General features: G+C 34.9%; 1 protein-coding gene across 4 annotated transcripts; it reads right to left on the bottom strand.

The window, feature by feature from the left end:
* Nucleotides 1–296: 296 nt before the first annotated feature.
* LOC113522553 (collagen alpha-1(I) chain-like) lies at nt 297–22,973 on the bottom strand. 4 transcript variants are annotated; one of them, XM_031914009.2, is made up of 33 exons: nt 22,917–22,973; nt 20,619–20,886; nt 19,134–19,355; nt 18,064–18,223; nt 17,303–17,465; nt 16,021–16,426; nt 15,798–15,907; nt 15,139–15,270; nt 14,466–14,660; nt 12,192–12,266; nt 11,990–12,100; nt 11,482–11,742; nt 10,881–11,078; nt 10,477–10,593; nt 9,958–10,048; nt 9,644–9,741; nt 9,095–9,256; nt 8,967–9,011; nt 8,637–8,843; nt 8,295–8,546; nt 8,037–8,217; nt 7,771–7,913; nt 7,063–7,279; nt 6,143–6,303; nt 5,561–5,830; nt 4,382–4,543; nt 3,924–4,139; nt 3,392–3,644; nt 2,809–2,958; nt 2,153–2,307; nt 1,231–1,346; nt 1,024–1,126; nt 297–564 (listed from the first exon to the last, which is right to left on the bottom strand). In XM_031914009.2, exons 2-33 carry the CDS (start codon nt 20,686–20,688, stop codon nt 427–429), a joined length of 5,340 nt encoding a protein of 1,779 aa, XP_031769869.2. In that variant the 5' UTR covers nt 20,689–20,886; nt 22,917–22,973; the 3' UTR covers nt 297–426. The 4 variants fall into 4 exon arrangements, with proteins under 4 accessions (XP_031769869.2, XP_031769870.2, XP_052753838.1 ...); XM_031914010.2 differs by having other exon boundaries at nt 15,798–15,877; XM_052897878.1 differs by having other exon boundaries at nt 15,139–15,258; nt 15,798–15,877.
* Between the last annotated feature and the right edge of the window lie 1,440 nt (nt 22,974–24,413).

The raw sequence follows: 24,413 nt of genomic DNA, 5'->3' as shown, positions 1-24,413 counted from the left end.
GGCAAAGTATTTTCAGTCTCATGATGTAATGGAGGGAACAGTAACAATATTCAAGAATCATCGAGTTGGAAAGAACTATCAGAAGAACGTGAACAATTCTAATGTATTGAAATATTAGGTATCTTTTATTTTTATATGGTGTGCTTTAAATTACGCATGTACTTTTTAATAGGTTCTTTCGCATCTCCTAATTATTATCTTCTATATATTGGTATTGTTTTATATATTATATTATGCAGTATTTTATTTTAGTTATGCATGTAGGTTGGTTCCATTATACATTTTATTGAAATCGAAAGTAAATGCAAGTTCAGTGGCCGTAACAACATTTATTTACAATATTTACAAAGGGTCAAGTCTTCGTAGGTACACAATGATAAATATATTTCATGTACATATTTACATTATTTTATAGGGTCGTTGATTTCAGGAAAAACATACGGGTCCCACTGTAAAAGTAAATTGATGGTCCGCGTCTGCAAACCCGAGGGTTTGGAAGTCACTTATAGGGAGCCGCTCAACACGCGATGTTCGTACTTCTAGTACTATTTCTCCAGATCCCGACTGTAAATAATAAAAAAAAAATCAACTTTAATACCGGATTGTCTAAATAGAATATATTGGACTATAATAGAGCATTTAGTGTTTTTTGTACGTTATTGGTAAACGCTAGCATGGCACTAGTGAAGATGAAAGTAAAGCAGATCATTTGGCTCACAGTGTCGAATTCAACAAGAATTAATCACGAAGGTTTCCATGTGGAAGCCGATCTGAGAGATTATATTGCTAGCAATGAGGTTGCCCCTCCTTACTAATAATCCCTTTTCACAGTATTTAGCATTATCACAGTGTAAAGAAACTTCGTCGTCCAGAACTTCTAGAAAGAACAATGAGTCCCGATTTGTAATCGTTTGGGATATGCCAAGGCGCAGGTCCACTAAATGTACCTTATCCTGGCATTAATGTCTTGTTAAATGAATACGAGTAGATATCTAAATTTAGTCAAAGTTAATCGTGTTTTACCTTGCAATCATCTATTAGAATTTGTGGTTCTTTGAATTCGGCAGAATTGTAACCGAAAAGTTTGACATTGTTTATTCTCGTTAACTTCGGTGGTATATCCGATCTGAAAGAAATTGAGTTCCAAATTAGTGTTTATTATGTTTATATTTGTCACTGTAGGTACTTGATATTTATCATTAACAGTAGTAGTAGTTTTTTTGTAGGTACCTTTGAATACTTCTAGTATCGATGCATGTGTATGTGAAATTCTGTCTAACTGAATTTGATAATAGTCTTAAAAATCGTAGTTGCACCGAGCCAGAACCGTCGCCGTCATACGTTATCTGTAAAATAATATTATAAATTTCTTTAAATATGGGTAATATTTTTAAATCAAGGTTATCCAATTTTAGATTGCCCCTATTTCTAGGTGACGCAGATGAAAAAAAATACTGGTTATTTGATTAGAATTATTTTGTTTAAATCTGCTACCATTTACAATTATACATTAGTTCAGTAAAATATTTTGAAAAAAAAAAATTAAATATAAAATTTAATAAAGTATGCGATATTACCTGACTATTACGAATCGATTTCGATTATTTTTTTGCGATTGGACTTATTCTCGTGATGATCTCGTATTACTTTGCGGTACAAAATCTAGGTACTTAGGTACTGGGGTGTTTAAGAGTATTTCTAGTTAGTTCTTATGTCCATGGATTTTTAATTTTTCGCTTTTTGTTATATACAAATCGTCATTACAATTTGTACAATTTACATAAATAAAAGTAATTAGCATTTATATGGTTCTTAAAATAACAAATATTAGTCTGTTTTTATTGCCTAAGATTCTTGGTATTCATTTGTCCAACAACTCTTATTGTTCCGTAAAGACATAATGACTTTAATTGAAAAAAAAAAAAAAAAAACAAGTTGAGCTCAATACGAGAAGTAAATCTCTTCGTTGATTTACAAGCGGCAATGATACATATAAAAAAAATACATAAAATCTACAGACGAATTGAGAACGTTTTGCTTATGAAGTTAAATAGGTTATATACATTACTATTTATATATTTTGCTCACCGGATTTCCATTATGAATAGGCTTCAGAGATGAGTATATGTACATCATTATATATTTTGCTTACCCGATATCCGTTATCTAGTTTAGAAAACTTAATAGTGTTGCCATCTGTGGAGTAAGCCGCTTGTTCTACAATGTCAGGGTACACACAAGTGTTATGTCCCTTGCAGTAGACCCGCAGGGGACGCCCGCCGCCGCGTGCGTCGATCCAGTAATATCCTGAAGATAAATTAATGCACCTGAACATCATAGGCGTATTTAAGAGGGTGCCGCGTAGTCTGTGCCACTATCACCACCAAGTGGTACCTTGTCAATGTATTGACAGTTCGGGTGGGGTTATCATTCCATTTTTATGACACTAAAAAGCCTCAAGAGGACCACGCTGGCTTGACAATTTATTAAAGAGTTTTAATCCTAGTTTTTCTTTTTGGCGTCGTGGTATATTTCTTAGTCGCCTTCTACTACATTCTAAGGATGAGAAGTAGGGGTGACACTTGCTTCGTCATTCCAAAATTAATGACGTGATCATTATTAATATATAAGCCATTTTTTGTCCACTGCTGAATATTGGGGATTTTGCCAGTAATTATCATGCTTGATAGGCAGTTTGGTAACCACAGTTCGGCTTTTGGTAATGTTTTAAGAGGGATGCTGCTGCCCATACCTCGGCCATTCGTTAATGACGTCATGTTGAAATATTATTATAAAGTTTATAATTACCATCAGTTAAATTGGCATGTGCATTGCGCAGATCACGACAGGAAAGTGCGGGGTGTGCTCGCGAGCCGCGCGGTCTTGCAACCGCATCCAGCTGTGCGCGGGCCGCTATCACTCCGTTCATTATCTCTTGTACCCACTCTATTTCATCATCTGAAGAAATTACAACTTATTATTAATAATTTTCTTTATATATTAAAATCCTGTCACGATGTTTACTCCGAAATCGTTTAATAGATTTTAATGAAATTTTGTGAATGGATATTGTTTACTCAACTTGAGAGATAGGTTATTTTTTTATCTCGATAAGTGACATATGGAGTCAAACGGATGCCGGGTCAGCTAGTAATACTAAAATAACAGCATTACGTAAAATCAGATGATAAAAATTTAACTGTAAACATTAAAAATGTTCATTTTGATTTAATTAGTATAATTATAACATAATTAGAAGATATTAAGGTACCAACACAGGGGTAAATTCTTTTGATTGACAAATATTTATAAAAATCTTACATATCGAGCAACATAAAAAAAAAATAAGCTTTCTCCTTTTAAATAAAATAAATAGAGCAAGAATTTTTACCTTCGTAATTGTCCTCTGTCGTGGAATCAAAAGAGTCCATGCTGACACTACGCCGACGTCTAGAACTGAATAGTTCAGCTGGTAATTGTGGTGGAGGTGCTGGCAGACCTGGCGGACCAGGTGCACCTGGTAGACCTGGAAGTCCAGGTCTTCCCTCAGGGCCTGTATTTCCTTTTGGTCCGATAGGGCCTTCGGGTCCTGATAGTCCTACGGGGCCAGTATCTCCTTTTGGCCCTGGTGGTCCAATGGGACCCTGCAATGAGATGGTTAAGAGCGTTCATAGTTGTTTGGAGCATACCAAAGTGTGAGCAACGTTGGGATTATGTGTAAGTAATCCAAATAGGATCATTAATATTTTACTTCATTATTAGTTCACTTTTGATATAAGCAGTAATATTAAAAACTGAGAATTTAGACATAACTTTAATGTTGCCATATGTCGATTAAGTTTCGATGTAAACGTTTTTAAAATTAAAAAGAGATAATTCTACAATATTCTATAATAAATCTATTTATTATAGATATTTCTTACCATATCTCCTTTAGGCCCAATTGGCCCAACTGGTCCTGGAGGCCCTTGTTTACCTATTTCACCTTGATCACCTTTTAAACCCATCGGACCAGTATCTCCAATGTGTCCTTTTGGGCCTTTATTGCCTTTTTCACCCCTTGGCCCTGGTGCCCCTACGGGTCCTATTTTTCCAGTTGGACCTGGAGGCCCCACAGCACCTGGAGCTCCTACATCACCCTAAGGAGATAAAATTTGCATATTATTTTTAGTATTATGTGCATGAGATTCCTCTTAATAAATTAAAATTATGAGCAGGATAGTAATGTAATACACAACTCTTTGCAAGTTTACTTTTTACAGCATGACAAAAATGTTAAACCTTTAAAATGAGAATAATATACGTTAAAAAATGGTGAATAACTAAATTTTTTTGTGAAGAGGAGTTCATATAAGGTTATCGAGTTAAAAGAATAAAATACATTTGGTCCAGGTAGCCCTCGTACGCCACGTTGTCCTTCTTCCCCAGGAGGTCCGATAGGTCCCACAGGACCAGTTTCGCCAATTGCACCTTTTGGTCCCATATCACCTTTTTCACCAGGAGCACCTGGACTACCTTGGGCACCAGCTGGTCCTTCGGAACCCTAAAATATGTAAGTATTCTTTACGTAAGAAAGACGGATTTGCAACATACAGATAATAGATAGATAGATACTCTTTATTGTTTCTTCCAAAAAATTACAATAGTAAACTTATTCTAGATATAAACAATTATAAGAAATAATCACAATGAGAAAACAATGGGCGACCTTATCGTTAAAAGCGATCTCTTCCAGGCAACCTTTGAATAGAGAGGAGTAATTATAAACAGTTTGATTCAATGACTGCAATGATTCAATGATTCAATGATTTGATTCAATGATGGCAAGACTCATTATGGGTGCTTTAACTGGACATATGCCAATAAGGTATATATTACACAAGATGGGGCTATCTTCAGACACACAGTGCAGACTGTGCGGGGAGAAATCGGAATCCATGGAACACTTGATGTGCAACTGTGATTCGTTAGCAAGCATGCGCATGAGTCTATTGGGAACTGCTTATACAGAGCCATGGGACTATAGATATCTTAAACCGTGGGATATCGTTAAGTTAACACATAGGATCTATGAAATGATGGTATAAGGCAGGGGGAAGCACAAAAGATCCCGATGGGTCGACGTGCAACGGCTTAGCTGATCCCATATGCGAATGTAAGTTTAATTGGAGACACGATGAAGACCCTATTACTTTTAAATAGGCAGATGTAATACATGTAATAATGTAAATATATACCCCTACTGACTATTATATATATACACACATATATACTTACATACATACATACATATACATACACATATGCATAAAAAATAAACATAAACACCTACACAAAGTTATAATATTTTATATATCTGAAGGAAAAAGTAACCTGACAAATAAATTAAGCAGACATTATATGTTTCGAACGGATATTTATGAACAGAATTATGGACGGAGTAAATATAAGGTGCGGTCATGTGTTTTACATTATCAACGGATATGATAGCAAATTTATAATAATTATATAATAAATAAAGTTGCTATCAAATAACCTTGTAAGATTTTTTTAAACTTACAGGATTTCCTGGCACTCCAGTTTCACCTGGTTTTCCAGGTGGTCCTGTAGGTCCGGGCGGCCCAGGAGGTCCAGTGCTGCCTTCAGGACCATCTGCTCCTGGTTCACCCTTAGTGCCTTGAGGCCCGGGTTCACCCCTCTCTCCAGGTAATCCCATTGGTCCCATATCTCCTTTAGGTCCCTCAGGGCCTGGAAGTCCTTTTGATCCTGGCTCTCCTTGTAGACCTGGTGGACCATCTTCACCTTTAGGTCCAACGGGTCCTCTATGTCCCTAAACAGAGTAAAATTTAATGAGAAATTAGTTAATGAATAATACATATGCAATTATACCTACTAATGCAATTTATTTACGAGTACATACATACAAAAGTAACTGTAACACTCGGCTTTAGCCAGAACGAATCTTAATTTAGAATATGGTCTATCTAAGTGCCAAACGTTTAGCCATTTAGGGATGGTTGAGCACCAAACATTCAAACATCTTATATACTTCTGGATTTATATTATTTTATATATGGAAAATGTGTGTTATATACGAGCAAATAATATTATTCCAAAGTAATGCAGTTAATATAATAATTACCAATTTTCCTTCAGGTCCTTGCGGTCCTGGTTGTCCAGGTGCACCAGGATTTCCTACATCTCCATGTTGACCTTCTGCTCCTCGAGGACCTGGTTCACCTTGTATACCTTTTGGTCCACGTCGCCCAGGTGGTCCATTAGGACCAATAGGACCAGTGGGGCCTAAAAGTATAGTATACGTGATAAATAATGGTTGCGCGTTATTTTTAATATTTTATTTATATCATCATATGAGCAAAGGAAGTTAGATATATTTTTTAAATTTAAAGTAGGTTATATTTTTTTTATATAACTTAGAATGGCAAACAAGCTGACGGCCCACCTGATGGAAAGTGCTAACCGTCGCCTATAGACATGAGCAGTACCATGGACATAACAGAGTATACTGTTTCGCCATGATACCCCCCATGCGTTGCCATTCCTGAGGACTCAGGTGTTATTCCTCTGTACCCTGTAAATTCACGCCATGTTCCACCCTTCAAACCAAAACACTGCCGTGCAAACACAACTGCTTTACGGTTGAAACACGAATGGGACAGAGGTACCCAAGCAAATGACTTTTGTACGAAGTCTCCCTCTGGTATATATAAAAAAATATACGAGTATGTCGACTCATGCATACGTGCTGCTTCATATTATCTCTAATATCAAGAGAATAATCTGATCATGGTAGGTAAGTCTTTCTTTGAACTTGCAACTTTTCATTAACACATTGTATATTTGTTTCGATATACTTTCATATGTCAATTTTTTCAGATGCCTGTTTCATCGTAGTATATGTTTTATAATTTTAAAGCTTTTTTTCCAACTAATAGTTCTCATAACGTATTTTGAAAGTAATTAGTCAGCCTTTTCTACAGATTTAGTTAGATACCGCTTAGTCTTCGCAAAAAATTCGTCGTTATTAAAATAAACATTTACCCATAGGGCCTATATCTCCTGTATCTCCTTTTGAGCCTTGTTGACCTTTCTCTCCTTGAGGGCCAGTAGGTCCTGGTGGACCAGGTGGTCCGCGTACTCCGTCAGCACCTTGTGCTCCTGGAGGTCCTGGATCACCTTGAGGACCTTTATCTCCAGGTAAACCAACAGAACCAGGTTCGCCTCTTAAGCCTTGTATTCCTGGTGAACCCGGAGGTCCCTATAATTCATAAATTGATAAAGTTCATAAATGCAGACAGGGCCGTGCCTGACGGGCGTTCATTGCGTGCACCGCACGCAGGCGGCCGAAATTAAGAGGCGGCCAAATCGTTACAAGTTGTTTACTGGGCCGATTTCGGTTAACCAAAAACTGATTTTTTTCCCGGTTTGATGCCCTGTGTATAATAATAAACATTAAAAATTAAAGTAGTTTTTTTTAATGTTATCCTGGGGGCGGCCATACAGACTGGCACGCAGGCGGCCATATACCCAGGCACGGCCCTGAATGCAGATAAGTAGTGAAGATGAATTTATAATATAATTTAGTAGAAACATATTCTTCGTATAGATTCAGTAATAATTGAAAGTAATAAAAATATGAATATAATCTATTTGAGATAGATAGAAACTAAAAATCTACTTGCTTCTAAACTAATATATATTTCTTGCCTCATTTAATGCATGCTTGTATAAAGTTAAAGGGAAACTTACTGGTTCTCCGGTAGCTCCTTTAAAGCCTTTCTCTCCTGGTGGGCCAGCTTCACCTTTGTCTCCATCTTCCCCTGGAGATCCGATAGGTCCTGGAGCACCAGCTAATCCTCGTGGACCGGGTAGTCCGTCTCGACCAACAGCACCTTATGGAGATTTATTTATTTATTTTAAAATTGTAGTCCAAATTAGATTAATCTTAGCTTCAGAATCAGAACCTCATAAACAAAATAAAAAATATGAAATGCTATTTCTTTAGTTTTACTAACCGACTGGGCCTGGCTCTCCTACTTCTCCCTTTTGGCCTCCTGGTCCCGGATATCCTCTAGGACCTTCGCGACCTTGGGGTCCTTGAGGTCCTTCATGACCAGTTTCCCCCGGTTGTCCTTTATCTCCGCGTATCCCAGGTGGTCCGGAAGGACCTATATCACCTTTTGTCCCAGGTGGTCCCTAAATATAATTATCGATTTATTAAAAACAAAGGCAATACAAGATAGTGTAGTGCAGATAAGTATATTACGACTTACCACTACACCTGGTTGGCCTTGTTCCCCAGGTTGACCTGGTGGTCCTGCTGATCCAACAGGTCCAGGCTTGCCCTCAGGTCCTGGTGGCCCAGGTGGACCTTCTTTTCCAGTTTCGCCAGGTGCTCCTACATCACCAGGTGTACCAGGTATACCTGATGATCCTGGAGGTCCCTGTGGTCCAGGTTCTCCAATTGGCCCTTGTGGACCAATGGCGCCTACAGGGCCTTGTTGTCCACGTGCACCTGGTTCTCCCTGAAATACCAAATTTTATGGATTAAACACGTAAAGTAATAATATTGAAACTATTATTATCTTAAGTATATAATTGCAATTTTTTATTACCGTCGGGCCTCGTTCACCAGGTGGTCCAGGTAAACCCGGTTTTCCTTCAGTTCCTGGAGGCCCAACAGCACCAGGAAATCCACGTACACCTTCTAAACCTTGTGGTCCTCGTTCTCCTATTGGGCCAGGGGGGCCAGGTTGACCCGTATCTCCTTTGGGTCCTGGAGCACCATCAGATCCACGGCGTCCACGCGGCCCTCTGTAACCCTGAAAATATTAGTTCTTCATTTGTTACTTGTATTCATTTAGGGAACCTAGCATATATATAAATAAAGTGTGGATTTGATTATTTTAAAAAATTTTTGTTTATTATTGTTTATTACTACTTACCCGGGGTCCATTTTCTCCACGATCTCCAGGAGTTCCAACCATGCCCTGTCAAATTAAAAGTAAAATTGAATGAAAAGTATAATATAATAAAATATTGGTAGTACCAATTTTGATATAACTTTAATTACCATTACGCCTTTAGCGCCTCTTCTTCCCCGTCGTCCGGATGCACCTTTGTCTCCTTTCTCTCCTTGACTGCCTGGATATCCTTGTGGACCTGGTGGTCCAGCGGTACCTTTTTCGCCTGTTGGACCAGATGGGCCGGTTTCACCTCTTGGGCCTTCGGCTCCCTAGAAAGTTACAGTTTATTTAAAGAATATTTATTACAACATTTCATAATAAAATACAATTGTTGAGTTTCTTGCTCGTTCTTCCCAATTAAAATTGCATTTCGAACTGGATGGTAGTTTCATAAAAAAATGGTTATTTAATAATTTAAGATTTTGTTCTGCAAAAAATCGACTATTTATGGCAAAATCAATTAAAATCCAATACGGAATAGATGTTGATAAAATTTCTATAGGACTAATTTAAAAGTATATTCCTTTAGATAAATAAAGGATTTTCAACTCATAAATACCGAACTTATGACGGAACAAACAAAAAAAAAAACCGAATTGGGAACCCCCTCCTTTTTAAAGTTGGTCCTAAATGTTTATTGTAATGCAATGGAATACCTTTTGTCCTTCAGGTCCTTCGATTCCTGGAGGACCAGATTCTCCTTGCTGACCACGTTCACCTTTTGGTCCCATATCACCTTTTTCTCCATCAACTCCTGTGTCATAATTATTGATGACATTATATACAAATACAAAAATTGATAAACATCATCATTGAAATATCCGCGAATTTTGACAATGGTGTTATTTATGTCTTTAATCTGTCATTTTTACTTTCAATCATATTTTTGTCCATTTATTAGATTATTACAGATCTGTTTGGCTATATTGTTGAAAATTTTAGTAAATAACAATATAAATTAATAACACACCTCTAATTCCTTTATCTCCTTTATCTCCTGGTAAACCTCGAAGTCCAATATCACCTTTCAATCCACGAGTTCCAGGGAAACCCAACATGCCCTGGTAATAAATTTTGTTATAAATAATTATATTACAATCTATAAATCAAAAACAAGAAGTGTGGTTACTATAGTAAAAGTGGTAGCTGTATACCAATTATTTGTATACTTTTTAACTTGCAACGAAAAAAATAAACATGCCTATTTTCCCTACTTATTTCTGGAGTCTGGTCGCAATTCGTAAAGTATCCACTCAAGAGGGTTTGTCAAATAATTATGTACTTATATTACGCAGGAAAAATGGAGAAATGTTTTCAAAAGTTTTTGAAGAGTTGATAAAACTTTTGAAAAGGCACCGATTAGAGGTACTTAGTATCTTAGAAAATAAAAAAAAAAATTACGTATACTAGTTCAATGGAAGTTAGACTTGCTTTTAGAACAGACCAGTATTTATTATTTTTATATTAATGCAGTGGCATTTAATCATACTTGTGCTCCTTGTGGTCCGACGTCACCAGGTGGCCCTTGTTGCCCAGGATTGCCAGGTGTACCAGGTGAACCCTCTGGTCCTGGCAGCCCTGACATCCCTGGTTTACCTTGCGGACCCTGCAATAAATGTAAGTTCATATAAATTTAAATTATAAAGTAAATAATATTATTTTCGGGTTGCTTACGCATTCTTTATTTACTCTTTTATTAATTTTTAACATTTACTTTATTGCATAGATATATTATAGTTTATCTGAGTATAATACCAAGCCACTTTTGGTATCTGAATGCTTTTCGTTTCGTATTGTAATTTGTTTGGTTAGATTCAATATTTTTTGTACACACAGTCACCTTTTATTATCGTACAATTTATTCGGAATTCACAAGTAAGAAAATTTACTAACCTGGATTCCGGGAGCTCCAATAGGTCCTTGGGGCCCGGGAGACCCTGCTGGGCCCATTGGGCCTGGATGGCCCTGAGGCCCAGGGGGGCCAGGCTGGCCTGCAGCACCTTTTGTTCCTTGTGGTCCTTCAATACCAGGTAATCCGGGATAGCCGATTAGTCCTGGAAATCCTCTGGGCCCCATAAAACCTCGTGGACCCTAAAAATTTTAATTGTAATTATATTAAAAGTATAGCACAAAGCTTGTTCCTAAATATAATATCTAAGTCAACATCAAAAGTCGATAAATATATCAAGATTTCCTAAACCTTCTACGAAGTATTATTATTTTATGTATAGTCATATATAATAAGCCATTGTATTATAATTTTACTTTTTAAGACCCACATCTAATTCTGGCAATAATCTTATTGAGGGATTTTTGGAACAATGGTATTTTGTTTATGTATTTTAAAAACTTAATCTACTTTATTATGAGTACGTACGGAAATCAAAAGAAGCTATTAGTTGTATTTATATATTTAGCGCGTTAATGTGTGAAAAATGCTTACGTTTAAAACGACCAAACTTTCCACAGAATAAATAAAAAAATCATAACTTACGAGTTCACCTGATAGTCCTGGTGGTCCCGGAGGACCGTCGTCACCTGGCGGTCCATCTTGTCCAGGAGCTCCTGCTTCCCCTTGCAACCCTGGAGCTCCACGTTCGCCTTTATCACCAGGTATGCCGGGAAGACCTGGATAACCTTGTTCACCCTTGGGACCTGTCGGTCCCGTTGAACCACTTTCCCCGTCTCTACCTGCATGCCCACGACGACCTAGTCTTCCAGGAGGGCCTTGTGGTCCTCGAGGACCGGGTGGACCCTAGAAAATATTGAAACTCACAATCTAGAAGCCTATTTTGGTAGTAGTAAGGATATCGTTACATGAAATGTTAACGTGCGTGTTAATGTGCGATCCTCTCTGGAAGGCATCGTTATTATTTCCTAATGAATTCACAACGATGGCCTAATGAAATATACTTATAAAATTTTTAATCAAATTTATTACTTTTCAAATTCGTTTAAAAAATGTAATTACAATTTAATATTTTTATATAATTGGTACATACTGGCTCTCCTTGTTCTCCTTGCTCGCCCTTCGGACCTTCTGGACCGATTTCTCCCTCTGGTCCAGGTGGACCGCTCAAGCCCATAGGCCCCTCGACACCTCGCATTGCAGCCTAAAAATATGTCAGAATTTAATTTTAATTACAAAAAAAAAAAAAAATATAAAGGAACCCTGTGAACGTGAAAATCCTGAAAATAATATACCATGTGTTGTGTTAACATCTGACGTAGAGCTTCTGATTGAACATCAGGTCCTTTTTCATTAGCAGACTGGTGTAGCTGGAAAAGAAAAATATGTGACAATACGAGATACAGTGAAAGACAAATTAGTTTACAAACATACCAAAATTACGTAATTTGTAAGTTAAAAGAATCGTTTTAAATTTACGTCCATTTTTTTCCTAACGCATAACTTTTTTCTTCTAAAGCCAACTCGTCTGCCAAACGTGGCAACTACTAGCAAAACTCTTCTTTAAGGAGACGCCTATGTTCAGCAGAGGACAGTTGACGGCCGAGGTGCAACTGATTACTTTTTAATTTCTTTAAAAATCAAATATTAATATTTACATGTGTAGTTTTGATTTTTAATTTTTTTGTGTAAATTTAGTAAATAAATAATAAATTTAGTAATTTTATATTATAAATATTATAATATTTTTATAATATAAATATGAAGATAATTTTTATATGTAATTTAATATTTATATATGTAGGGAGATGTTTGAAGAAACTGTTCGGGTGTAACTTAATGACTGGCTAATAAATCAGCAAGCACGCCGTTACACTAATTGGTTATAATAATCATCTATCATAATGACAAATGGCAGTTTTGGATATTACGAGTATTTATGTCTATTTTTAACCGACATTAAAAAGAAGGAGGTTCTCAATTCGGTATGTAATTTTTTTATGATTATGATTTTATGTATGTTACCTCATAACTGTTATTTTTAAACCGATTTGGACAATTCTTTTATTATCTGTAAGGATTATGGTTACACATTATTCTCATAGGAATTTTATCAAAATTGGTAGTAGTTTAATTTTAAAATAAAGAACTGGTTTTGTCACAATTGAATTAGTTTCTTTTGTAAGACACAATCTTCTTAAGTAAACAACATAAAAGGAAAAATATGTATAAATATACATGAATGTTTATTGTACATATATATATATATATATATCTAACTGTTGTGATACTTGCTGGGAAACTAATTATAGGTTGAAACATTTTAGGATTAATTGTCATCGAAACGAAATGGAAATGTATTCTATATTTACGAGTATATTCTGCGCTAGCAGATCAGATAAATAGAAGTGTTAGAGTTTTAATTATGTTGATGCTATTGTTGATTCTTTGTATGGTTATAATAAAGTAAGAATACAATTGTCATCTCTTCTTTTCAAAGCTATGTTTTAATAGGCGAATAATGCACATCCTGACAAATCATATTATTATTATTAGGTATTGTTGTTTTGATGTTTGTTCGCTTTTGGTCACAACAGAATATCAGTGTTTTGCTCTTTTGAGAGCAAAGCAAACTGAGTTGTGACTATTACATTGTGTTAGTTCTTTTATGCATTTTTCTTTTTCTTCGTATATGTATTCTTTTATCTCTTTTTTTGTGTGTATGCCTATCTATATCTGTTGTTATTTGTGTGCAGTAAGTTAAGCAAATAAAGTATCTATCTATCTTTGTAATCACTACATAGTATAAAATAAAGTCGCTGTCGCTGTTTGTCCGTCCCTTGTATGCTTAAATCTTTAAAACCAGGCAACGGATTTTGAAGCGTTTTTTTTTTAATAGATAGAGTGATTCAAGAGGAAGGTTTATATGTATAATACATGCATTATATTGTAGAGAAACACTGATAATTTTAGAGGTTCCTAATGTGATGTCGTAAATAATTTTTATTTGTGTGTTTTTTTTTAAATGTAGTGATGATGTATACTGTAGTACAATATATTTAGTATCAGTATTGCACCCGTGCGAAGCCCGGAACAGGTCGCTAGTCGATTACATTTGGTGCATTTGGAATTTCTCTTAGTATGCTTTATTTGGATGCAGGTGGCTCAGGAACGTACCTTATGGCAATCCATAGGGAAGGCCTATGGTCAGTAGTGGAAAGATAATGGCTGAGATGATGATGATGATGCTTTGTTTATATTCATTGTGATGCTTTAGACATCACATCATAGTTTTTAACTTCAACATCTTAGCGTATTTTGCTGCTATTAAATCTGCCTACATAGAATGAAGAATATCGATTGGAAAGTTATGAAATACTTTTGAAATTAACTTATAGAGTTTTGTATTCTGCGGAGTCTGGGGCTTGGTGTTTAGTATCAAAAGTTGGTGTGTTGGTGTATTTTAGCTTTTATATCATAAAATGTTTTTTTTTTATTCAGTGTAGAGTTCATTTTCTTTGTAATAAATTGTCGTAACTGTTACTCGTAAATATGTAATATGTACTTACTGGCACAACAAAAACGTGTCCAGGTGGACCCGGAAATCCTTGTTGACCTTCTGCTCCCTGCTTTCCTGGTTCTCCTTTGGGACCTCTAGGCCCTTGTGGGCCAGGTGGCCCGGGATATCCACGAGGACCCATATAGGTTCCTTGGCCCCCATAATCGTAATATGTTTCCGAATCGTACCCAATTGAAGCGTTGCCCTGAAAATATATATATTTTTTTTTACCTTAATCTTTTTTTCCTGCAATATGGAAAATCAAAAAGGCTTTTGGCCAACCTGATGGAAGATAATTATAAATGGCTAGACATATAGATGAGTGGTTATTACTTTGATTGTGTACAAAAATTGTATATAAAGATTGATTTTGTCTTATTATTTAATTTTATTAATATTGTTTGGTTATTAATACTTGTGTACATATTTTAATATTTGATATAAGAATACAATTCTAGAAATTATCAAGTCATACGTTATCGTAAATATTTATTTAGCTGCTGATGTTACATAAAAATTAAGTGTATAGTCAGACGCTGATAGATAAAATCTTACAATATCTTAACTGTTTATAACAGTCTTTTTTTTCATGGAGGTTTGCCATGAATTACAGATATATCATATATTAAAAAAATATTTACAGAAAAAACAAAAAGCAGAGGCAAATTTTTGCGATATCATACTCGACCATAATCCGGGGGATGTGTAAGCCATTCGTCGTCTTCCGTCGTTGTCATAGGACTGTAGGCAGCTTCGGTGGTAACAAGAGTCGTTTCCGTTTCGTCCTCGTCCCCTCTCTTGAGCTGGAAAATTCGCTGCCATGTAAAGATTAGGCGCGATATTATAATTTAAAGTTGGTTTACATTTATATAAAAGTTATACAGATAAGTATTTTTATATTCTTTAGGAATAATTCATAATACATGTACAATAGGAATGTAAAACAAATTGACAGTCTACCTGATGGATAGTGGTTACCGTCGCCTATAGTGATGAACAATACGATGGTCATCGCTGTGTAGAATGTTACGCTCATAGTATCTACCGTATATTATTATTCTAAGAATTACGGTGTTAGGCTCTCTGTAATTTCACTGTCATATCTTACCCTTCAAACTTTAACACAGCCATGAATGCATAGCTGCTTAGCGGTAGATACTCGAGTGGGATACAAATACTTATACCGAGGATTATTATACAAAGTTTCACCCTTATAAACAATATAAAGAAATAATTATTTTAGGTACATTTTTCTTATTTGCCCCATATTTCTTATATGCCAAAATGGATTTTGGAGTATATTTTTAAAAGAATAATAAATAAAAAGATGTTAAAATCTTACTCTGGGCGTGGTGATTTCCAATGGTTCGGGCTGTGTTGATAACACCACACTCGGTGGTGCTGGCACGTACTCACTTTCGTCTGTAAACCGGCCGAAGATGCTGTTTTCATCTGAACAAAGGCACAATGAAATATCAATAAGAACAAAGCAACTTCAAACTGAAGTAAATTAAAAAAATTACCAATAATTTTAAAGACAAAGTTGAACAAATAGTAGCTGATACCTGAATCAGTCAATGGCAGATATGGTCCGGTTACACCGAAGGCGTTAGCGATTTGCCAGTTAGGTCTTGTTGTTGTCAAATCTCCTGCAGCAGGCCAATGGTTATCAGATCGGTTTCGTCCCATCCACCTCCTTCTACCGAAATGTCCATATTGTCTATTACCATTTTCATCCGCACTTAGTGTATTTTGCATAGGATGAACTGTTGAAGCTTCTATTTCAGGGTCGTAATCTGTATATTCGTCTGGCAAATCGATATTGTCTTTTGGGCTAACGGTTGTTCTTGTATCATAAGATACAGAAGGTGCACTGTAAGGTTTATATCCAACGCAGTCAGGAGCGATCGAAGTACACATTTCATATGCTGTGTCCGGTTTGTTGGTAAATTGCAGTAACTCGATGTCTCCCTGTGATTAAAGATAATTAATTAAAATAAAATTGTACTGATTGGTATTTATGCAGTTCTGTCACACCTCGGACACTTCAAATAAAACGCTGCGATCCGTGCTTTTCACAACTACAGAAGCAATTAACGTACAGATGTTATGACATATATACATATATACTGTACTTTAGTGTATACTTATACTGTGGTTTTGTGGTGTGGATACTGCTTAGAGTTAGTTTTCAGAATTGACGCAAATGCATGAGGCGATTATAAAAATTAAGAAATAGATAAGCATAAAGATAAATAACGTTTGGTTTTTAACTGTCTATCCTTGAACCTGATAGAAAAATATACGGACATAATACAAGCATACAGAGTTTTATTCCTAGGTTATAGTATATTCTCATTCTGGTTACAGTTATAAGCCAAGAGAACTCAATGAGGTTTTAACTCAAAACTAATCGTATAGTTTTCAAGCCACTCGAAACCCTTTGATTCTACTTGGCCCTTGTTATTTATTGACTACGATCGATTACATCGATGACTTGTGCCCTTTTGGGTCACCTTTATTGGTCGCTGTTGAATATTATATGTTATGATTGTTGATTAATTAAATTTTACTAATATTATAAGTTTGCAAAGATATTTGGTTATTTGTTATTCTATTACGATGGATGGATAAAGGATTATAATGAAAACAATTTTCTAGATAGACCATTTACAAATTAATACATAGAGTACTTTTTTCCTAATTAACTAATGCCGTAGGATACAGCAAGTATAAAATAAGCATGCAAAATTTAAAAAAAATTATGACAATTTGATATTTTAAGTGTTCTATCATGGGAATATTTTTCTTATTACATTTAATTTATAAATATCATAAAGTGATTACTTCGTAAAACTGATCAGGTGTAACCTGGGTGCCCATGACCAATGCTCCGGCTAAGTTGAATGTGCTTCCTGGCTTGCGGTCCAGGGGTAGTGTTTCTTTAATATTGCAGTCAACTAGTAAAGTCGCCGAGTCTCCTTTTATGCTGAGTCCTAGCCGATGCCACCTTCGGAGATGTATATTAGAAAAGAACATGAGATGATGAGTTTTTTTTAATTATAACGATACTCGGTCATTAATGTAAATAAAATTGTTTATGTACAACATCGAAATTCTAATAAATAATAAAAAAAGAAATTATTAAAACAATTTGATTTTGATTTTAAAAGCACAATTTTTTTATTTTATAAAGTTTTTTTTATACATCTTAGAATGGCAAACAAGCTGATGGCCCACCTGATGGAAAGTGGTAATCGTCGCCTATAGACATGAGCAGTAACATGGACATAACAGAGTATACTGTTTCGCCCATGATACCCCCCATGCGTTGCCATTCCTGAGGACTCTGGTATTATTCCTCTGTACAAAGTATTCTGAGTCTATTATTTTAATGATTTTTTTACAGGCTTTTATTATTTTAATGAGGAATTTTATTATGATGATTGAAGATTCAGACTTTCCAAACATATACAGTTTAAAATGTAAAAGATAGCAGATCCAATTATTTTTATATATAGAGAAATGGAGGTACATTATTATATTATAGTACATTATAATGGTGCTATACTCCACCAATGTACATTTTTGAGCCGGATTTTACTCACATTCCATCGGCGATATTAACACGAAACGTAAGCAGTTCATGATCAGGAGGATCCCCTCGGGTATCCTCATAGTACAACTCTACTAGTTCACCCACTACAAGCTGCAACTGCTCATCACCAGCATCAGAATATAACACGAATATCGGATTTTGATCTGAACCTGCATAAAAAAGGTGTCTTTAAGAACAAAAGAATAATTATTGAAATATATTCCATTCAATTTAATATTATAATATTTAATGTCGTGAAGCAGCTATGCTCCCATGACTATCATCATCATCATCATCATATCAGCCATTATCTATTTCCTGCTGAGTATAGGTTTTCGACATAGACTGCCACAAAGAACGGTCCTGAGCCACTTCCATTCACTGACTCCCTCTGCAATGCATTTGAGGTCGTCACAGCACATAGTGTGTGTCGCCACTTAAGAATCTTTCTTTCGTATTGGTTGTTGGTTCCATGACCATGTTTTAAGTTACAGGATGAGATATAGTAATAAAATTACAGGGTACAGAGGTATAAAAATATAGTCTTTAGACATTGCAAAGAATGATTAAAACCATTCATCTCATTCAAGTAACGCAGTGTCTTCTGTGATGTTCTTTGTTGTCACAATCTACTAGATTAGCCGTTAATTTGTTTGTCATTCTAAATTGCATAAAAATGTACACGTACACTCTTTGTTGTTTGATTGTCACAATATAAAAAAAAAAACATGTGTTTTAGATTTTTATAATCGGTTGCGTGGGTTGCGCCTGTCTCTGCCGAATATATCCCTAATAAATAAGGGAGTTTTGATTACTTCATATTTCATTTTAACAATTATGCGATTCTTTATTATTATTGCTTGAAAAATGGTGTAACTCGTTAAAAGCGGGGCATCTGGCAATATTAATCCTAAATAACTTATCTGTCTCAAAACCGACCCTAACTTTATATTATAATTTTAGTATGTATAATAACTGTTTACGTTGCGGCTACTTTTTAATTAAGATATTCATAAATATTCATAAAAATATTATGCAGATTCCTGGAGTAATTTTTAAAGAAGTAAATTTTAAATTTACCTGGCAGTCGCACTACCGTGAGCACCGAAAAGTCTTCTGGGAAAGTGTTATAAAACATCCCAGCGGCGAGTTGATGCAACGTAGCATTTTCGTGAAGGCTATATGCTGAATATTCAGAGGGAGGTGTTAATGGGGACTGGCATCGGCCTGGGGTCCGTGAAAGTCCGTCGGGCAGTTCTCCTTCTCGCACCACGGACAGAACGTCGAATACCTCTAGGTCATCTGAAATCGGCAATTACCAATATATCATATGTTTTTACATAACTAAGCAGTTAAAGTGCTCTATGTATTATATATTCTATATGTATTATATATTATATTCAAGAGCAACTTTTACCTATAATTGAATTATTATAATTAATAATTTTAAAATGTATTCATAGTTCTTAGATCATCTTTATTTTCTCATATATATATTTTATATCATTCATCGAAGAATTAAGGTCGACGTACTATAGAAGGGCAAGTAATAAAAAATCGCAATTGTGTGTTTACAAAATCGCAGTACCTTATATTTAAATGTAATATTGTATTTCTTGCAACATTGTTATTTTCATTTGTTATATTGTTTTTTATATATAGATATATAAAAATTAATCTCTAAATGAGTCGCTTATCGTAAAAAACGAGAACGGGTGGACAATTCGATTAATTAATTTCTAAAAATACTTGTTGAATTTTCAGGAAGGTTCTTATAAATAGAAAAATTGGAATATGGCTTGCGAAATTATAAAACCTCATTTTTTCCAGACAAATTGTTCTTATAGTTAATTTTAAATCTTCGTGTTGTTTACACGTATTTTAAAACACTATCGGGAGTAAACGTGATGAAAAATTTTTTGCAGGTTATTTTTTGCCGTCAAACACATCTTTTGACCGAACGATGTCCGCCGGGTTAGTTTCGCTAGTATTTAATCTATTAGCTAGGTTAACAATAAAAATTAAGCGATAAAAGTATCGCGCATCCATCTCATTTATTTACATAAAATCGAAAACTTAAGTGAGTTTTCTATCCCGTAGATAAATAAATATTTGTCTATGGAATTTAAAATTCTCTTGACTGAAGACCGAAGCTGAATTTTGTATTAGTAGATAAATTCCATGTGGTACGTTCTAAAAAAGGATTTTTGAAAAACTCACGGGTAAGCATTTCTTATTGCACGCGAGTAAAGCTGCGGTATTTAGTATAGTGAAATATAAATAATGTAACTATAGACGTATCGATTAAATAAATTAATTTATGGATATTTAAAATGTCGATCACCTTTAATCGGATTTAGGTTCTTTGCCTTTCTAGACTTATCAACAAACAAAAATACTTTAATATAAGTACGTACTTATAAGTATGTGTATTTAGCGATCTTTGGCCCCGATCAATGTCGTTTATATTTTAAAAGTAGACATTTCTACTAAAATTTATGCGTAGGCATGCATTCGAAGGCTAAAATAAAAGTACATAGAATTAAATGAATATTATTTACTCACCATCTGCGTTTCCTCCGCTGAGTACGCAAAACAATAAAAGGAGAAATTGTCCACTTGTCTGAAGAGCCATAGCGGCTCAAAAAATATGTTAAAGGAATTATATTTACATTTGATCCCATTCCGGCAGACGCATAAATAGAGTTTAGGCCGCGAGAGGGTATGAGCAGCCTCTCGCCGCCCTCTCAGGACAGGCTAGACATGTCCGTGCGTCTGTTAGCGTGGAAAATACTGAGTGGCCAACACATTACTCCACCATATTGACTCGCATCTGCACAATTATTACATTGATGTCAATATAATGAAGATCAATGAACTAGAGTTCAGTGAGTGTGCTCGTGCACGTCGCGTTGATGACCCATTTGAATCTCGGTTTCAGCAGTATCATAATTGAACGAAATTGAGTAAAATTTTATGATAATTTCTTTTTATGAAAATAGAAAAGACTAAATCCTTTTATATCCTATAAATTATTATTATATTATAAATACTGAACGTTTGTAACAACGGATGTACGGAGAGATGGATGTTTGTCATTTCTGCACGTAAAAACTACTCAACGAATTTTAATAAAATTTAAAACATAGGTTAATCCTAACTTAGCTTATGAGATACTTCAACTATTGATTTACGCGGGATTTAGATAGTTTTTCATAAGATAGGCGGTATAATAGTTTAACAGACTGCTTCACCTTCTAATGTTTACGAGTTCTGAGTATGTCTCATTTTGTTGGGTGTTATCTAAGTGTATACGACTGTATACACTTTGAATATATTTTAAAAAAGCCAGTCAAGTGTGAGTCAGACTTGCGCAACGAGGCTTCCGTACAAAATCATTGTTTAATTTTTTTGTGAAATAATTACAAATTTACGGTTTTTGGATTTTTCCTTTACTTGTGCTACATGATATTGCTTCTTGTCACATTTCATGATTCTAGGTCAATCTGAGTATATGATATTAATTTCAACTTGATACCTCCACGCTTTTCTAAGGAAAAAGGTCTTGACAGACGGACATACAGACGGACAGACAATGCAGTGATTCTATAAGGGTTTCGTTTTTTTCTTTGGCGGTACGGAATTCTACAAATGTGATTTGTTTGACCAATATTCTATTTTCTATTAGATATCTTAACAAGAATACGGCTATATAAAACTATATTTTTATGGTATGAGTATTTTTCTCTTCTCGTCTTTCATAACTAAAATTCCAATTATAATTAATCATTGATATTTAAGTTTATTGGATGTCAACGCTCTTTTGTTCCAAGCGTTTACAAAGCCTAAAAGAACATTGACGTGTGTTTATTTATGTACTTACTCGGGGAAATCTCTACGAAGTCCCCATAATATACTCGATCGAACTTATTCAGGCCGATTTAAAAAATATACGCTAGTGTATCAACAAGTAAATTTTTTTTATTACATTTTACTAGCTATTTTTTGCAGCTTCATCTCGTGGGCGTGGAACTCGTTATCTCCCGTTCCCGTTGGAATTTCGGGAAATCGTTTCTTAGTGGATGCCTGCGTCATAAGTAAAAGAAACGCAAGTACATTTTTTCATTTACATTGATGGTGAGATATGGACCTCATGATGGGAACAGGTTAGCATCGCCCAGAGACGTGGGCGTTGTCAAATATAAAGAAAACTTTTGACTTTTTTTATGAATAAAGTATCTAAATTCTGCAGTTTAGGTTTTCATAGCTAGAACGAATCTTTTTATTTACTAGTATACTATATAGTATACTACTTTTTAGGTACTTATATATAATATTATTGTGTCATACTAGAGGGAGATTTTTTTAAAAATCATCTGCATGTTTTTTCATGGGTGAAAATTGTATGCTAATTCCGTCTGCGCTATCGGTATACAGTGGAAGAGCACCAGTGAGAGGTGATAGGTAAGGATGAAAGCAGGTCAGATTGCCCATTGTGACGAATTCAATAAGATTTAATCACAATGGTTTCTAGGGAGAACCGAGTGGAGGTCGACTAGATATTTAGTTGGCCGGATAACGTCGGCAATAAAGAAGCAGGTATGTAGGCACTATTTACGTGCAAAGACATTTTCGTTGCCTGATTGTGTATTTAAAATATGTTAGACACTTGTCTTATTTTAATGGGTAGCGCATGCCAGAGTGAAGAGTGTGAAGAGTATAGAGACACAAGGCCTTAAGAGTGAAGGAGTTAAAATAAAAATAGAGCTATATACTGGAATAGAGAAAGCAAGAGAGTTATTAGAGTGAAGTTCGTCATTTTATGTTCTAAAAAAAATATTTTTTATTTCCAAAAATACTTACTACCTACTTGGAGAGAGAAGCTTAGATACTCTCCAGGTGTCCGTTTTATATTTAATTTGCTGTAGCTAATACGCGTCTGTAGTAGGCTCTATATGTAAGGGACGCGTTGGGTTGCGCACTGAAGCGTATTTCAGACCCGACCTTCATAATAAGAGGAGGATATCGCGTGTACCCACTTCAATCAGTTCCAATAAAGTAAATTAAGACCGTTACTAATAAGGACTATGTATCCAATAAGGGCCTTTACATTTAAAATTGGAAAAAAAATATATTCATAATTGAAACATTAAATAAATAAAACTATGTATATTGGGAGTACAGATAAAAGACGGAGTTATAGATAATTCAAATCGCCTATTTTAATGTTTATTAACTGAATGTATTAAGGCGTAGTCTTTACGTTCGATATAAACTAAAAATTTTTAGCAATGTACATATTATCTACTGAATCTTCTTTTAATTTGAATTGCAAAATTCTAAAACTCATATAAATAAAAGTGTAATTTTTGCTTATTAAAGAAGATAGTTTTGATTAGTAAAATAATTTTGGGTCGAACTCAGCTGTCTATGCATCAGTTGATAACTATTTATTTATTCCTTATTACATTTTATAATTATATGTAATATAAATCGCTTATTAATAAAGAGAAACTCACCAATAATAATATGAGTCTCCCAATCTTCTTTCCTGGGTGCGTTTGGTAACTTGAGATCATATAGTTCAGAGACAGTCAGAGAGTAAGTAAATAGTCGGCGTTGCTCTTATATTGATGGAACTCAAAAAAGAATTAGTGTAACCATCTACAACACTATAAATAGTTTATAGTGTTGAAATTTGTAGATAGTAAAAGATTTGACCAGTGTTACCTTGTTGTAACAAAATAGCACTAGTCAAAAACAAAACGTTTTTTTCATTATAGGCTTTGCGCAGAATTCATCTGTTTAAATACATCTGTAATGTAACCAGTATCTTATAAACGGTGTCTCGATGTAGCGTCTTGAAATGTTTATATGAGATATTTTGTTAAAATTTAGTAAAATAACTACTTACTTTTAGTGTCACTTATTTTTAGTTTACTTTATTTGGTTCCACGGTCTAGTTCTTGTTCGATGCTCTAATTCTTCTGAAGTGGTGCTTTGATTCGAGGCGTCCCTTGAGATTTATACGAGTAACAAGTAAATCAATCATGTGCATAACGTAAGCGGGGTTCGATAGATATTCTATGGTGGGTGAATTATCGGTAATAGGCATGTTGTATACGTATATACAGATAGATTATTGACGGTTTATATAACGCAAGATACGAGCATGTATAAAAAGCTCTACGTAAACAAGGATTTTATAAATGACAAAAGAAAACAATATATGTTTTGGCATTAGTTTTTTAGCTATATTATTTTTTCTTGTCATATATTGTAGGCAGTTTATGTAATGATTTTTTTTTTAGCTTTACGTGATTTTTTGCTTCTAAATTGATTCAGAGTTGAGCATCTAAA

Source organism: Galleria mellonella, unplaced genomic scaffold, assembly GCF_026898425.1.
Source record: "Galleria mellonella isolate WM207_F2 unplaced genomic scaffold, CSIRO_AGI_GalMel_v1 utg38, whole genome shotgun sequence".
NCBI classification, from domain to species: domain Eukaryota; kingdom Metazoa; phylum Arthropoda; class Insecta; order Lepidoptera; family Pyralidae; genus Galleria; species Galleria mellonella.
Note: the sequence above shows the minus strand (reverse complement) of the source record. Positions and strands in the feature narration are given on the sequence as shown.

Bases quoted from the DNA above. Each gene is read 5' to 3' on its own strand.
- LOC113522553 (XM_031914009.2), bottom strand. From the start codon at position 20,688: ATGGCTCTTCAGACAAGTGGACAATTTCTCCTTTTATTGTTTTGCGTA. The intron at 7,914-8,036 runs GTTAGTAAAACT...AATCTCCATAAG, and splicing joins AGGAGAGCCAGGCCCAGTCG to GTGCTGTTGGTCGAGACGGA. The intron at 565-1,023 runs GTAAAACACGAT...TATTATTTACAG, and splicing joins TTCTAATAGATGATTGCAAG to TCGGGATCTGGAGAAATAGT.